The sequence below is a fragment of the Pelophylax lessonae genome (assembly GCF_965119305.1).
Source record: "Pelophylax lessonae genome assembly, chromosome: 2".
NCBI classification, from domain to species: Eukaryota; Metazoa; Chordata; class Amphibia; order Anura; family Ranidae; genus Pelophylax; species Pelophylax lessonae.
This window is the reverse complement of record NC_138769.1, coordinates 671,750,979-671,767,881: the sequence shown is the minus strand read 5'-3', so window position 1 is coordinate 671,767,881 and position 16,903 is coordinate 671,750,979. Positions and strand designations below refer to the sequence as shown.

Genomic DNA, 16,903 nt, shown 5'->3' with positions numbered 1-16,903 from the left:
GGAAGCACAATATACTGCTCAGAATGATAGCTGTTCCCTTGTTCTTGCCCCTTAAAGCAGAGTTCCGGCCTATTTTGCAACTTTAGTGATTCCTGGAGCGCTCGCTATGCTGATCAACAATTGGGCATTTTCCATTTTTTTCGGGGGTCCCTTACCTTATTTTCAGGGCATTTTTGATTGTACTTCCGCCTTCTCCCCCTTCTGTGGCCACGGCCACCGACATCACTTCCGCCTTTGCATTGCATCCTTGGAGCTGTTTGTCATCACTCCCAGGAGGCTGGAATCAGGAAGAACTCCCAGAACACTCCCTGGAATCAGGAAGAAGGACACAGCAGATTACACTGCGGCTTCAGATGCCCACATCCAAGATGGCCGCACCCAGACAGCGTTTTTAAAAGTAAGATTTTGACTAAAATCCAATACTGTACACCTTGTAAGTATGAGAATAGCGGTTCTGTAAAGGGCGATGGGTTAGTATTATAGGGGTATTTTTAGTTAAAGGTATTTGAGGCCGTAACTCCGCTTTAAGGCTGGGTTTAGACTTGCTGTGGCCATGGCTCACTCCATTGAGAGCCAGTCACACCCTCCTGTCATGCAATTGGATGCAGGGAAACCTGCATCCAAATCGCATAAGTGTGAACCCAGCCTAAAGGTGCAATCAATGCAGCCTTTCTGACAAAAACAGAGTTCTCTTCAACTGTGTCTGAATTCTTCAGATAAGTTTTGTCAGTTCTAGAACTTTTGGTTTTCAGAGGAAAAAAAATGCTACATGTCATCTATGCTCCCTGACGTCGTTCAGGAATCAGAAGCAAAACCTCCCTTACTTGAAGATATGGAGAAAAGTTTTGAAGACATTGATTATGTAGCGGAGGCAGTGAAGGATTTTCCAATGCCTATATGAGATTTGGCCTTGCTTCAAATGCTTTCCATTGTGCACGCGCTAATTGATGCAGTGCGCATTAGTCTTCACCTAATAGCATCCAACTCTCTACAGCCAAAACAGATCCCTATGGGTAGAAAAAGACTGACTATAGGGTCATACACACGGCCCGAATATCGGGCGGCATCGGCTGGTTCAATAAAAAAACTGGCCAACATTTGGTCCTTGTTTATGGCAGCCGGTCCGACACAGCAGATCAAAAGATCAAATAAGGTTTGCTAATCAGCATCCCATCAGCGCTCTCAGCCTATGGCTAAGAGCACTGACCGGTGTGTTCTGGCAGTCAACTCAGCGGGAGAGATTGCTGTACTAACATTGCATAGTTTGTACAGCGGCTCCTCCAAAGATCCTCCGTTTTTTTTCGTTTAGCCCGCTGGGATGAACGAAAAAAAAATGAATAGTGTGTACTAAGCTTAAAGCGGAGTTCCACCCAAATATAGAACTTCCGCTCATTTGCTTTCTCCCCCCCCCCCCTCCGGTGCCACATCTGGCACCTTTCAGGGGGGAACGGGTACCTGTTTTTGACAGGTACTCTTCCCCACTTCCGGGAACGGCGCCGCGGCGAAGTGAGGACCCCTCCTCCTACCCTCTTCTGCCGAGCGGATCTGAATGTGCAGCGCGCTTCGCGCATGCGCAGTAGGGCCCCGCCCGTGAAGCCGCAAGGCTTCACTGCCGGGTTCCCTGACCGGCAATGGCGGCGGGAGCACGGTAACATCGGCTGCGGTGCCGACATCGCTGGACTCCAGGACAGGTAAGTGTCCTAATATTAAAAGTCACCAGCTACAGTATGTGTAGCTGCTGACTTTTAATTTTTGGAGGGGGGGCGGAACTCTGCTTTAAGTCTACAAGGACTTTTTCCGTACACACACAGATTGATTATGCACTTTCCGAGGATTAGTTATCCCCTGAAAAACCTTCTATACTCCCAAGCTTTTTTTTTTTTTTCTATCCTATGGAAAATTGTCTATTGCAGTAGTGAACTCCCGTTTCAGTAATCAATAAACATCATGCAGTTCCTTATTTTAAGGATTCTGTTGATAGGCTTTTTGAAGTCCTTTTAAAGGCCTTATTTGCTCTTGCAGGTCCAGCTCTGCAAATGCTGCCATGTCTATTTGCCGGACTATTGCTAATTGAACAAGACAAAGGACATAGAACTGGAACTTGTTTTGAAGGACCCTTAAAACAACTACTGCTGAAGCCTTTGGCCCTATCATATTATGTTGATGTTTCTGAAAATATCACTGAACAAGTCTGAAGAATCTCTTATCTTCATGCACAGGATTTTATGGCTAAAAGCTTGGTCTGCTGAACATGCTTATAAGAATTGTCTTCTATGCATGTCCTTTGATGGTGAATGCTTCTTTTTTTTGGGAACCCCTTGACAAATTCATCAAGAAAGTAACCGTGGGAGGCTGGGTGACCTCTGTGAAGGCCCATAGAGGAATTTTGACTCCTTGTAAATTCCCTATCTTGCTGTACAGTACAGGGCACGCGGGTCCTTGTCCTCTTGATTACCTGATAAGTGATAACCCATGGTCAATGAATACCTGTCCTGTACTTTATTCCAAGATAAGGAATTTACAGGTAAGTCAAGTTTCCATATTTTTTATTAGTTCTGGATGGAGTGGAGAGGAGGCAAAACTGCCTTTCGAGGCTTCATTGGAGAGATTCCTTCACTTCCTCTCTATTGTAAATGTTGGCCCCAGGATAGAAAGGGAAGGGAAATCACTTTAACAGCAAAGCAGACAGTAAAGTAAAAATGTTATTTAAAGTGGACCTTGACTCCCTTTTTCCTATTTGAAGAATCCTTCTTCACTCCTTCTCCCTTTTAGCACTGGTTCACACTAGTGCGATTTCTAATAGCATTTGAGTCACACAGAATTGCATGGCAAGAGAAATCGCATTATATTCAATGGTGCCCATTCCCATCAATGTGACGCAGCATGGTGTGATTTTAGAAAAGGTTCCTGTGCTACTTTAGTGTAATTTACAGTACGATGTTAAAGAAATTTGGGAAAAAACATAAATAAAGCTTTTTGAAATAAAAAAAAGGAATTAGCACACTTAAAGTGTTACTAAAGCCACAACAGTAAAATCAGTCTGTATATGCAGGAATGTATGCTCATTATACTCCCTGTGGAACCTAAGGGGTTAATCCTCTGCATTGTGTAAAAAGGCTGTTTAACCCTGTCTTCTCTGATCCTCCCCTTCTTTTACTGTCCCCAAACCATCTGCTGATAGTACAGAGCCTTGAAGGCACTCTGCACATGCTCACTTTGGTGTGTGTTGTTAGAGAGTTTTTTTTTTCTTCTTGGGAGGGTGCATGTGATCAGCACAGGTCCAATCAGCACTCTCCAGACACAGGGTGAGGAGTTATGCAACCTCATAGGACAGTCAGAGGAGAATGGAAACTCCTCCTACAAGCTTTAACCACTTGCCGACTGCCGAACGACTATTTACGGCGGCAGTCAGCCCCTCACAGGCAAAGTGATGTAGGGGTACGTCACTAGCCTGTGAGGCTCTAGGGAGCAAGCGCTCGCCGCCGGAGGCAAGCTCCCGCTCGCTCACGGACCCCACCCCGCGCGTGTGAGCAGCGGACCCGATGTCCTCCGCTCACTCGCGATCATCGGTCACAGAGGGAGAAAGGCAGGCGGCTAAAGTAAACAAAGCCGCCTGTCATTCTCCCTTGTGTAACAGCAGAGATCATACGGTCCTGCTATGTAGGATCGTATATCTCTGCTGTTACATGAAAAGCCACATCCCACAACAGTAAGAAACACGCCCCTAGGGACACACATAGCCACTGCATCTCTAATAAAGTTAACCCCTTCCCTGCCAGTGTCATTTTTACAGTAACAGTGCAGATCGCCGCCATTTCTCGTTAAAAAAAAAAAAAACAATAAAAATTACAAAAATCTTTCCCTTAGTTAGTAAACGCAATAACTTTTGCGCATACCAATCAAAATACGCTTATTGCGATTTTTTTTTTTTACCAAACATATGTAGCACAAAACAAATTGGCCTAAAATGTTAAAAAATTTAGATTTTTACATTTTTTGGGGGGGAATTTCATATAAAAAATGTGAAAAATATTGTTATTTTTGCAAAATTGTCGCTCTTTTTTTGTTTATAGCGCATGATCAACTAATCGCAGAGGTGATCAAATACCACCAAAAGAAAGCTCTGTTTGTGGGAAAAAAAGGACATCAATTTAATTTGGGTACAGCGTCGCACGACCGCACAATTGTCCGTTAAAGTCATGCAGTGCCGAATCGCAAAATAGGCCCCGGTCAGGAAGGGGGTAAAATCTTCCGGGGCTTAAGTGGTTAAAAAGGCACTGATAGAAGTCACAAGACTGCTATATACTGCTGATGAGAAAGGGTATTTAGCGGTTTAAATCTGCTAAAATAATGTCATTTTCATGTCCTCTGTACTGTGGGAGACCAGATTTAGACCCCGTTCACACTGGGGCGACGCTACTTGCCGGGGCGACCTCACAAGTCACGGTGCGCAGCTCGCACCGCGACCTCGGAGCGGCCGGCACGGACTTCATATCATTGAAGTCAATGCAGGTCGCTCCAGGTCGCCCCAAAGCAGCTCGGGACCCTTTTTCTAAGTTGGAGCGACTTGTGTTGCTCCTATTAGAACGGGTCCACAGCTTCTCTATGGCAGGCGACCTACGGCGACCTGTCAGGCGACCAGGTCGCCTGACAGGTCGCCCCAGTGTGAACGGGGTCTCAGTGAATGCAGCTCCTGTGTTTAGTAACACTGTAATGCTATCATTACAGATTTTAAGAGCATGCAGCTATTAGAATAGGATATTTTAAATGACAGTTCCCCTTTAAAACCAATTGTGCCCTATTTCCCATGAAAAGTAGCCATACTTTCATTGAGAACCTTTTTATAAACAAGTGCAGTTTCTGTTTTCTGCACTCGTCCTTGCTAGGTCTACTCCACACAGTGCTTATGTTTGATATTTTAGGTATAGAAATTAAAATGCATTGCGGATCCTGCCCTGCCCTGTGATGTGTCCTCAGCATAACGCTGCAGAGAACATCAGCCGATAGAAGTGTCAGGAAATTGGGTTATGAATAGAGATTTTAAAGGGTTCTGAAATTTATTCCACTGCAAAGGTAGTCAGACTATTTATTGCCTGTTATTCTCGTCTGCCTATTTTTAGTCTGGGGCACTGAGAACCAGCATAGGCTTCGAGACAAACTTTCTGTTAGCTGGCAGGGTGCTGGCCATGTGCGCTGCTTCCAATTTAAATCCTGCCTCTCACATATGCCTGCTGAGTCTACAATTAGGGACAATCGTCCAAACAATGTGGATATGTCAGTGGAAGAGCACAAGCAACATCAGAGGCAGTAGAAACATGTCTTCCTAGTTCAATGGTTGTAGAGCAGCCTTTCTCAACCTCTTTAGAGCCCATTCACACTAGCACGACTTATGAGGCGACTTGTGTCGCCCCAGGTCGCTTGACATAACAAAAGCAATGGTAATCAATCAGTGCCGTCTTAATTGGAACTACTGAAGTCGCTCCGACTGCAGAAAAGGGTCCTGTACTACTTTGAGGCGACCTGTGATCCGACTTGTCCCATATACTTCAATGGGAGTCGCCTCCTTATCTTAATTGAAGCGACTTGTTATCAGACTTTCCAGGAAGAAGAAAGAGATTAGCCAGGCATTCCCCACATTGCAGCCATGCCTATATATATATATATATATATATATATATATATATATATATGTAATGGTATATATATATTCCATTATCTCTGCTTGGTCTGTGTGAGTGGCACTGGTGGACACAGATAAGTGGCACTGGTGGACACTGATTCGTGGCACTGATACGTGGCACTGGTGGACACTGATTTGTGGCACTGATATGTGGCACTGGTGGACACTGATACGTGGCACTGATATGTGGCACTGGTGGACACTGATTTGTGGCACTGATACGTGGCAATGGTGGACACTGATTCGTGGCACTGATATGTGGCACTGGTGGACAATGATTCGTGGCACTGATATGTGGCACTGGTGGACACTGATATGTGGCACTGGTGGGCAGTGGCACTGGTGGACACTGATACGTGGCACTGGTGGGCAATGAGGAAATGAGTAAAAAAAAAACAGAAAAGGGGAATTAGGTCACAGCACATCATATTCTGATTGGCCAAATACAAAGTCGTCTGTCATATAAGTCATGCAAAATAATTCACAAGTCGTGCTGAAGTCGCGGTAAAATCGCGGTAAAAAGTCGCTCCTACGTGGGGCGACTGATGGTCGCGGCAGTGTGAACCGGCTCTTATCCCAGAAAATCCTTTGATATCATTTGTAGGTCTCAGGAAACCTAACCCCTACAAAAACCAATTCACTGGGAAGGTCAGCGGGGGGATGCCCTTTACATTGATGGCCAGTTGTGGTTGAATGCCACCCTTGCAGACAGCTAAAAAGATTATTTGTGTCTTAAAGCTGTCTCTGCCAAGTGGCATTGACCCTGAAACTATGCAGGCACCATCATATAGGAGGTCAATCAGCCACAGCTCAAGGAACCCCTAAGAACCTCTGAAGGAACCCCCAAGTTCCACAGAACCCTCGCTAAGAATGACTGATGTATAGAATGAGTTCATTTTGAATGACATCAGTGTGACAAGGATATATTCCTCTAACATAAGTCAGCAATAAGTGGGTTCATTCCATGATTACTCCACCGTGCTCCACACAGGCTCCTAAGGTGCGTGTTGATGTAATATTTGCTGCACAAGCATTGGAGACTTAACACTGACCTGTCTGTTCTTGACTGGCTCCTTCACTGCGCAACTTCAATCAGCCTGTTATGTGCTTGTTAATAGCAAGTAAATAACATTACCTCAACTGCGTACAAAGTGCAAATGTCATGTACTTATAACTTGCAGTCTATAAACTAGAAAGATGCTTGAAGAGACTCTTCTCTGTCTCTTTATTGACTTTCCTTGTGTACAGGGCTGCAACTGCCTTCATTATAGATGGCTGACCAGGCCTGGGGTTGAGTAGCAGCTTCACACGGATCTCAGTTTTGCAGAGATTAACTTGTAGTGTAAGGAGAGATGCTGGGGATATCGGCTACTTTGTAAATGTAATATTGCTTTATAGTTCTGAGTTTAATGTCATGAGCATCTGGCAAGCTCTTGTTTTCCCACGAAGAGTAGACTGTAATGTAGTCATTAGTATTCATATTGAATAGATTTTTAACAATGCCGCAATCATTTTAGGTGGGATTTTAGGTGCAGGATATCTTCACAAGCTTCATATTCCATTTGTATTTACATCAAACAATGAATAAATAGGTTGGCCCAACCTGACTCCACTACCTCCAGGTTTTTCTACCTTCGAACGTGCATGTACATCTGATCCCGATAGGCGAGGACTCATATCAGACATTTATGCTTAACTTTTATCCTACCCAACACCCCCCCCCCCCCCCCACCAATTTACACTAATAAATGGCAGAGAGACCTAAGTCTTACATTCTATATAGCTGATTGGTCACTAATCTGGCAGGCAACTAAATCTACATCACCAAATATTGTGGCCCTCGAAACCAACAACAAAGTACTCACCAGGTGGTACCTGGTTCCGCCAGGATTTCCAAATTTCTCCCCCAATATCCCCCCCCATAGCTTCCGAGGTTGTGACACACCACCAGGCACACAGGTCCATATCTGGTGGGAATGCCCCATAGCTTGCATCTTCTGATATGAAGTGTTTGAGATCCTATCAACCCTTTTTGATACACCTCTAACACCAGATCCAACAGTGGCGCTCCTGAACTACAAACTATCGGCTCTAACACAACTTCAGTTCAAACTCTTACTCTATGTTACCACAGCAGCTCAACAAACCACGGCAAAAGCATGGAAATCCTCCTCCCCTCTGTCTTCTAGCAATGAAAAATAGGGTCACACAAGCCATGATCCATGCCAAGACAGAAGCAATCATGCTTGACAGGTTTCTCCCCTATGAAAAGCTCTGGAGACCTTGGGTTTCCCATTACTTACCCCCACTACTTCGATGACTCCCTTCCACTACCTTGAGACTAGATCCATTTTTTTTCAACCCTGGACTACCTGTAACTGACCAGCAAGACTGGCTAAGGCACTCTTTAGGGACCCCCCCCCCATCCCTCCCCTCTGACATCACTTCACCCCTCACATTCTTCTTCTTCTCCAGCTATCTGACATATCACACCTACTTTCTGTACTTACTTCTTAACTTTTCTGAGACCTGCTCCATTTTCCTGACCTTTTCTCTACCAAACCAGGCAGAGGTCATAGACCGGTCTTGTCTTCTCTGTCCTTTCTCTTTTAGGGACTCTTGAGTTGGAATGGCTTTACTGCTACTGCATGGACCACTCACACAGAGCATAAACTGTGCATAACATCGGATGTTGGCCATGCTATACTCCAGGGATCCTCAAACTACGGCCCTCCAGCTGTTGCGGAACTACACATCCCATGAGGCATTGTAATACTCTGACATTCACAGACATGACTGGGCATGATGGGAATCTTAGTTCCTGAACAACTGGAGGGCCATAGTTTGAAGACCCCCTGCTATACTCTTACCATCCTCTAATGAGCGATTTCCAACACACCATCCACTGAGCATGTCCCTTGTGAACAGTTTAATGGATGTTACTTTTCTTACTGTACAGAACTATTTGGTTATCAACCTTCTGAACTGGAGGCTTATCTTTTATAACATATATACTCTCACAAGGTTTATTTGATGATTGTATTATGCTTACTGCATTACTTACTGTGATACTTGTAAACTGCATACAGTTTGTACTACCTACTTTTTATGATATTGTTCTGAACTGCACTTCTTTCAATAAAATATTTGAATAAGGAATAGGTTGGCCCAATGCAGCTTTTAAGCATAACTAAAGGCAAAACCTTTTTTTTTTTTTGGATAGAGGGGAGAGGGATTAGAACCCCTGTCAGTTTTTATTGCTGTCAGTGCCCTCTTTAGGGAGATTCACCCTCTAAATTTGTCCTATTTACCATTGTCATTGAAAGAGAAAGTAAAAGAAAATCCCAAATTTTGTGTTGTCCCCACAAAAGTAATAGAGTGGAAATCTTCTGATGGGGACACTAGTTCTGGTGACCTGGGGGTCCCCAAGTAATTTCCTTAATTTGCAGGGATTTCCTCTCACTTCCTGTTTTGACTATGGGATGGGAATAGAAGGTAAATCTCCGCATTGGGACAAAGGGGGCAAAAAAAAAACTTCCCTTGCTCTATCCAAAAGAAGAAAAAAAAAGGTTTTGCCTATAGTTCTACTTTAAAGTAAAGATTAACTCTCAATAAAGTAATAATTGTGTAGCGCCCCTTCCCCCCCGCATTAGGGAGAGCTGACATTTCACCTCAGGGTCCTGGTTCTTAGGCATGATGGGTGTGGACATTTGTAGAAAAGATGGGCGCCAATGCAAAGACTCCAAAAATAACAGCACAGGTAGACGGCAATACAGAACCAAGGTCTTAGGCCTTCACACCAATGTTCTGTATCTACGTAGCCACAGCTGTCTCCTATAGCAACAAAAACTCATAACACTATACAGAATTTCCTTGGATGAGTTCCCAGTAATGTTTCCCGAACCTCTTCACAATCCCCAGCTCATGGAAAGTCTCTTCTGTTACTCCATCCTCCTCAGCATTCCTCCAGGCAACCAAGAGGTTCTTGCTCTCTGGCAGATCCTCTCCCATGCCCTCAGGCAGTGACCAGGCTCTCCCCAGCAGAGCCCTTGAGCACATGGCTAAACCTCAGGCTTCAGGCCTACCCAGCAGCAAATGTTCCTCACACACCCACCCCAGACTGCAGTCTGGGTGGAAGAAGAACCCAGATCACCTAACTTCCACCAAATACAGTATGTACCCTCTTCGAGCATCCTCAGCGGCCAGAGAAACTCCTTACTGATAGGCTGAGAAAAGTATGTAGTAACCTAGGCTCAATATAATTCATCATACCATCGCCAAAGGTAACAGGGCCACCTTTTGACAGAAGAGAGACCACAGCTAAACCAGGCTTAGGAGAAAACCCATTTGATCACGAAGACTACAAATTAGCCAGGCTAGCTTCCACCTAGCACAGCTAAATTTACTAGCAGCCCTGTTTAAGGCAAGGGTGCTACACTTGGTTTTGTAGAGCACTATACGTAAAATGGATAACATTTTTTTAATACAGATTTTCCCTTAATTTGTTCAGATATTCTGTCCCTGAACTATGCACATCCTGTACACTCCTTGCATGAACTTCCTGTGAATGAGTATGTGCTCCAGTATCAACTGTACACTATATATGGTGACTATGGTGGAATGTGCCTAATGCAATTTAAGTTGGCATGGCACGGAGCCCAAATTGTTAGTGTGCAGGAAGCGGTGAAAATGCCGCATCTGACTTGAGGAAATGTTGTAACGCTCAGGTCCCCTCTAGATTGTACATTGCAATGCATCACCATGCATTCAGGCAGCCCATGCACATTGCTGTGTGTTGGTCAGTACTGTTCAGTGCACTGGGATGCTAACCGCAATGAATAGGAAGTTCTGTGTGTTCAGGAGTAAAGTTGGCCATACACTAGTAGAATTTACAGTAGTTCAGTTTTCTATTTTAAAAGTGGAACGAAACCCTTCAATTTAAAAAAAAAAAACAGTTACTGTAAATTACTGTCGCATGTAACGGTCACATTGTGCTCTCAACCTAACTGTCAAACTATCAAATGTCTGGTGTCATAAGTGATCACATGTGCAGTATCATGGCAGTTCAAGATCAAATCAAGGCCAAGATGGCAGTTTCCTTGGCTGAAAAGGATAGAAGGGTTTAGTTCCGCTTGAGAAACATGGCTTTCAAGGGCTTTGTTGTCGATAGATGCCAACAAAGCATTTAACCGTGTTTAATGGGGGTACTTAAGGGCTGTGTTAGAAAGATTTGGGTTTGGTTCTGTCCTTATATCCTGGGTCTGCCCTTTGTACTATTGCCCACAGGTCAGTATAAGGGAAGGGGGCAAACTCTCCACCACATTTGAGTTAGGGAGGGGTACCAGGCAGGGCTGCCCCCTCTTACCGCTGTTGTTTGCCTTTGCAATGGAGCCGCTATTGCCATCAATTAGGGCCAATGACAATATAAAGGGGTTCCAGTATGGTACATTACATGAGAAAGTCCTATTTTATGTGAATGATATGCTCGTGTGATTGGGGGACACACAAAGTTCTCATGTCATGTCCACTATTTTAGATTTTGGAAGGTTTTCAGGGCTAACGATTAACTGGTCTAAGTGCACTTTACTACCTTGAAATCAGGGGGTCATCCCTGTAACAGTGTTCCTTTGTCCTGTACCGGTGGTGTCCTTATTTAAATACTTGGGGATAGTAATCTCCACACAGGCCATAGACTACTGCCACCCTAATATCTTCCCCTAGCTAATGAAATTCAGGGACGAGCTTTAACTCCCGACCAAGTTGTGGCTCTCTGTAGCAGGGAGGGCCAATCTGGTCAAAATGATTTTGATGCCCCAGTTTCTCTACCGTCTGCATAACTCCCCTGTGGTTATCCTACAAAATATTTTTCTGTATGGTCAGCACTATTTTTGGATCCCTACTGAGGTAGCACTAGAAGCAAACTAGAACAACTGCAGAAGGCAAAGGTCAGGGGAGAGCTGGCTCTACCGAACCCCTGGCTCTATTACATTGTGTCTCAACTTCAACACATGGTGGGAGGCCTAGAGAGGACGACCACTTCTGAGGATGGAACTCAGGACTCCACACTGTCTGTTATGCTGCAGTTTAGTAAGGCCAATACCTTAGCTGAGGGTCTAGAGGTGCAGCTTTTCTCCAAACCTAATAAACAGTATATAGGCTCATACACAAAATATAGGAGCAAGCCAAACAACTACAAAAGGTTACGGGTTACACAGGTTACAGTCCTATTTGGGATAACCATACCTACCCCGAATTGGCCAAGTTACAGCATGCTGCTAAGTGGGGAGGTTATGGGGTGACGCATATCAAACATATAATGAATAATGGTCATTTAATCTCCTTTCCACAATTGCAGTCTAGATATGGCATTCCCTCCTAATATGCTCTTTTACTATTTACAATTGAATCACAAGGTGATTGCTCAGCAGTCCCTGGAGGCCTCTGAGGAGATGTCATCGACCCCATCTTTGGGCTTATGCAGCAGTCCTACTCCACAAAGGGTTTTAACTCCAACTGCTATGCTATGCTCCCGGGGGGTATATCTAGAGAAATTCCGGTGTCCTCTTATCATTTCAAAGGAGACTGTCTCAATTATACATTCATTTCAGAGTCCAATGTACCCCACTCAGAGTACGTTCCATGGGCTTACACCCTGAGCCCATATGTACTAGATGTAACCGAGATGCAGGGGTCCTAATACTTTTGCTATGGAGGTGCCCAAAGCTTCATGGCTATTGCAATGCTGTTGTTACTACGGTGAACTCCATTTCCATGGATCAAAAAACACTGTATCCTAGATTTTCTTGATGTATGCTAAAGAGGGCGCATCCAGAGCCTTGTTTTAGTCTCGCAGGCTCATCTTACTACACTGGTTTCGTAATACTCCCGCCTACGCCACCAATGTTGTTTGAACAGATGGGTACAACGCTGTGGTTAGAAAAGCTGATATATCAGCATAAGGGCAGTTTTTTTTTCTAAATTTGCTAAGGTATAGGGTAGTTGGTTGGTTATTCCTGGTTTGGCCCCATCTGATATAATAATAGGGCGCTTATTGCTGTGAAATATGATATACAAAAATGGATATGTTTAATCTAGCTGGTAATGCTATGGCTAAGATATGTATGCCCTTGCTTTTCACATGTTTAATGCTTGTCTACCTGCTTTGTTATGGTGGCCCTAGTGTCCCCGTTACAAAAGGCCTTATATAGGGCTCTAAGGGGTGACCAATGTATTTCCTATCACGTGAGTTACAATAGTGTTATGCTGAACTGATTTCTGAAGTGAACTATCTGTGTTTTTATTGTCTGGTTATAGAACTTTGTGACATCGCAATAAACCTTTACCTGATTTTAAATAAAAAAAGAACATTGCTTTGATTTTCTAATCCTTATTGGGGCCAAATCAGCATTTGTTTTCAACCACAGTGATAACATTTTTTTTAAAGAACAGGATCAAAAACTCTAACAGTTGCTTTTTGTTCGAGAAAGTCCATTCATTCCAAAATTGAATGTTAAAAGCAAACAAAATTTTGAAGTACTTTCAAACGACATTCATCAAGTCATCTAATGTACTGGGAATTGCTGTATGAATTTTCATACAAAAATGTACTAGTGTACAGTTAGCTTAAGGTTCCCAAAAATCTTAATACCTATATTTAAATATGGGTATATTATTCTTTAAATACTCAGCAAAATGTTGATACTAATTTTTTTCTTTTTTTTTTCTCCAGGTCAATGAATGGTAGACTAACGGCACAAGTCTTTTTCTATGACCAGTATTTTCAGCCCTATCAAAAAGATGACTTTGTCTTGGTGAGTTGTCCCTAAGCATTGACCATCTGTGTACCACCATCACAATCTTTCTGGTGTCCCAAGTATCACCAGTATTTTTTCATGTGTACCACCCATCTTTACTCCAGCATTGTTTTGTTTGTAAAGGAGAACATGTCATGCAGCTCATCAAATTATATAAAAAAAATCAAGTGGTAATTCACTGCAATGGCACATTCAAAAATTTCCCAGCGAAGAGGAGCCAAGTCAGGACCTGGTTTGCTACATTTACTAGCAAATGTTGAAAAGATATAACTGGGTAAGCAACCCTTTTCATGCATGCTATGGTGGGTAGGCAATGTAATTTTCAATGACACCCAGAAAATCGTTATATGGCATGCGCACTCGCTCGGACTAGCTTATGGAAGGACCCGAGGATCCTGTGGTGGACACAATGCCGTTGCCATCGGCTGTAATTGACAAGTCATTAAGCTTTCAATGACAAGGCCTTACCTGCTAATCTGCGCCTGCCGCCAACCACCTCCATGACATTTCTGAGAAGCCCACTTGATGTCACTGGGATTCTGGTTCCAGTCCTCCTTCCAGTACCTACATAGGCTTGTCTGTGGCTGCAGATGTTGTTAGGTGAAGAAACGAGGATATCTATCCTTTTCCTCCTCCTTGTGGAACCGCTTGCTGCAGCATGTATAAATCAGCCTCTCCATACAGGCCTAAAGTCAAGCCTTTATCACCCAATGGAGTTGATTTACTAAGACTGTAGAGTGCAAAATCTGGTGCAGCTCTGCAGAGAAACCAATCAGCTTCCACGTTTTTTGTCAAAGCTTAATTGATCATGCTAAAGTTAGAATCTGATTGGCTACCATGCACAGCTGCACCAGATTTTGCACCTTCCAGTTTTAGTAAATCAACCCCAATATGATTTTCCATTGCAGGCTTGCATCCTATGAAAATGCAAAAAGTGCAGGGGGGCCTGTATCAACAGGCTTTTGTTTGCTTCAAGCAGCTTTTGCATTCCAATACAAGCCTGTAAGAATGCAAAATCTGCTTAAATCAGGTCAAGTGCAGTTGTCAATAAGTTCTGAGTGATCTCAGAAGCGAGGCAAACTTAAGCCATTGACAGAAACCCAAAGCCCATCAACACCCACCCTAAAACACTTTGATAGACACGACCAGAGCCTTTTTGTATAGCTACCATGGGTTTTGTGTTTCGTAACCAGTGCGTTCGTTCCTCTGAATGACGTTCCTGTACACCCTAAAGTGTAAAGGACAGACAAGGTGAGATGACTGCACAGCAGACAATAATCCTAAAGTCTGCGGATGTAATTAGTGGCAGGAGACTATGGAACTGGCTTTAAATGACTTTATCAGATGCCCGCCCGAACCACTTGGTGTCCAGCAGACATAACGTATGTTAATTACATTTCCATCTTACTAGTGTGCCATTTGTTTTGAACTATTTAATACGTTGTCGTCTGTGTAGAAGTGAGCTGGCAAGGGCAAGTCATTTCCAAAAGGTGATCAAAATACATAAAAAAACTTTTTACATATTCTGTTTACTTGGAAGTTTAAAGAAAACCTGTGCTTGTAAAAGTGAAAAGTGGGCATTCTGTTTTGTGGACCTGTTTTCCTGCCTAGCTGAGATCACCATTACATGCTTAAAGGGTAACTCCATTTTTGTGGGGGTAAAATAAATGATCAAATAAAAAAATAAATAAATATAGCGTATACAATTGCGACACATGTCTTATTGTATTTAAATGTTATTAAAAATTACCTTTTTTTAAAAATCTGCAGCACTGTAAATATCTGTACAATGCAAGACAATATGGCTACCTGTACACAGATGGCGTACAGAACACCCCCCCCCCAGAAATGTTGGTTCCTGCTTGTGTGATTGGCTCACTGATTTTTTTAAAAGTCTGCACTAAGATACAAGTCACATATTGGGCATTGTGCAAAATGTAGAAATCAGCGCAACTAATAATTGAAGTATAAAAGAAGCTGCTATACCAAAAACTTCTCACTAAAAAGTAAACCACAATTGCAAATAAAAGGGTACAGCGCTAAATACTGTGTCAAATAAAGTGCTCATGACATAAATCAATGTGACGATGTGCCCAATGCAAATATATATATGGTGCAAAAAATATAATAGATCAATCATAGTGCTATCAAAAAGTGACTATGTGCAAAGAGGATCAATTATAAATGAATAAATGGAAATGGAAAACAGTCCAGGAGTAACAGTCCATCCAAAAATTACACTCTGTGCAAAATAAGCAAGAATCTGTGTTTGACAGGTGCTTAAAACATAGTGCTCCAGCTTCCACCACCAACAGCAGAGGATGGCTCCTCACCTTATATTCAGACCTGTGTGTTACTACTGGGTCTAAAAAAGCAATATCCCCCAAGGGTTAATACACAGGTGATTTTTCCTTAAAGATCACTAGGGCACCGTCATGGTTACCTCTGCGGTCACTTGAAATTCCAGATCAAACTCCCCAAATAAAGGTAGGCATGGAAGAGAGCAATAAAATAATCTAATGCTCTCGGTTTACAATTTCTCCTTTATTAAAGTAGATAAGATACACTTACCTGCGTTCGCACAATAAGTTTTTACGGGCTAATACACTCATAATAGAGCTGTGAGAGGAGCCTGCTGCCGGGTCGCCCTATTGGGCATTCCCCTGCAACAAAAATGTAATTTTTCGTAAGATATGCTCAAAGGAAAATCACGTCTAAAGGGTTGCAGACCCAGCAGCTTTCCTCATTAGGGCCCTGCAGGTGGAGCAGCTGATTGATAAATATAAAACCACTTCCATACAGATTCATTTGGCACATGGGCACAGATATACAAACAGCTATTTCTTCACAATAATAAAAGATAGGAATCAGCAACAACGTTTGCTAAAATCCTTACAATGTACACACATCACCCAGGGGGGAATGTTTTTTTTTTTTTCCCCAACAAAAGTGATGTTACTCTTTAAGTCACTGACCCGGAACAAGTATGCAGATCGGGAAGTCTGATTTTCTCTGGCTGCATGCATTTTCTTGGTCAGTGGCTCAAATAATATTTTGGCCAGTAACGGCCAGACAGCTAGCATTTTCAAAAAGGAGGTTGTAAGAGTAGGGAAGGATTAGAAGCTTATCTGTTTTATTGCTTATCTGTGTCCCTGCTGGGGTGATTCACCCATCTCTTTGGTAATAGTCAATGAAAGAAAGTAATGGGAATTCCAAAGTTTTAATCTGCTCCCCAAATGCAGAAAAAAAAGTTCCCAAATCTTTTCTCAAGCTGAGGAAGGATGAGTCCGCTTCTGAGATGAATGATGCCCGCCTTCTTTCAGCCCAGGCTGTAAATGGTACAAACCCCTGCATCATTACCCATCCTGGACACAGTAGAAGGCTGGATAGACTGGTACTCACACATTAT

General features: G+C 43.1%; 1 protein-coding gene across 1 annotated transcript in view; it reads left to right on the top strand.

Moving 5' to 3' along the window:
• Positions 1-16,903, top strand: part of CFAP300 (cilia and flagella associated protein 300) — a 96,413-nt gene that overhangs the window by 4,472 nt on the left and 75,038 nt on the right. Inside the window, exon 2 of the mRNA XM_082244387.1 lies at positions 13,410-13,491. Within this exon, the coding sequence (XP_082100513.1) occupies positions 13,410-13,491 (82 nt within the window). The remainder of the gene's footprint in view (positions 1-13,409; positions 13,492-16,903) is intronic.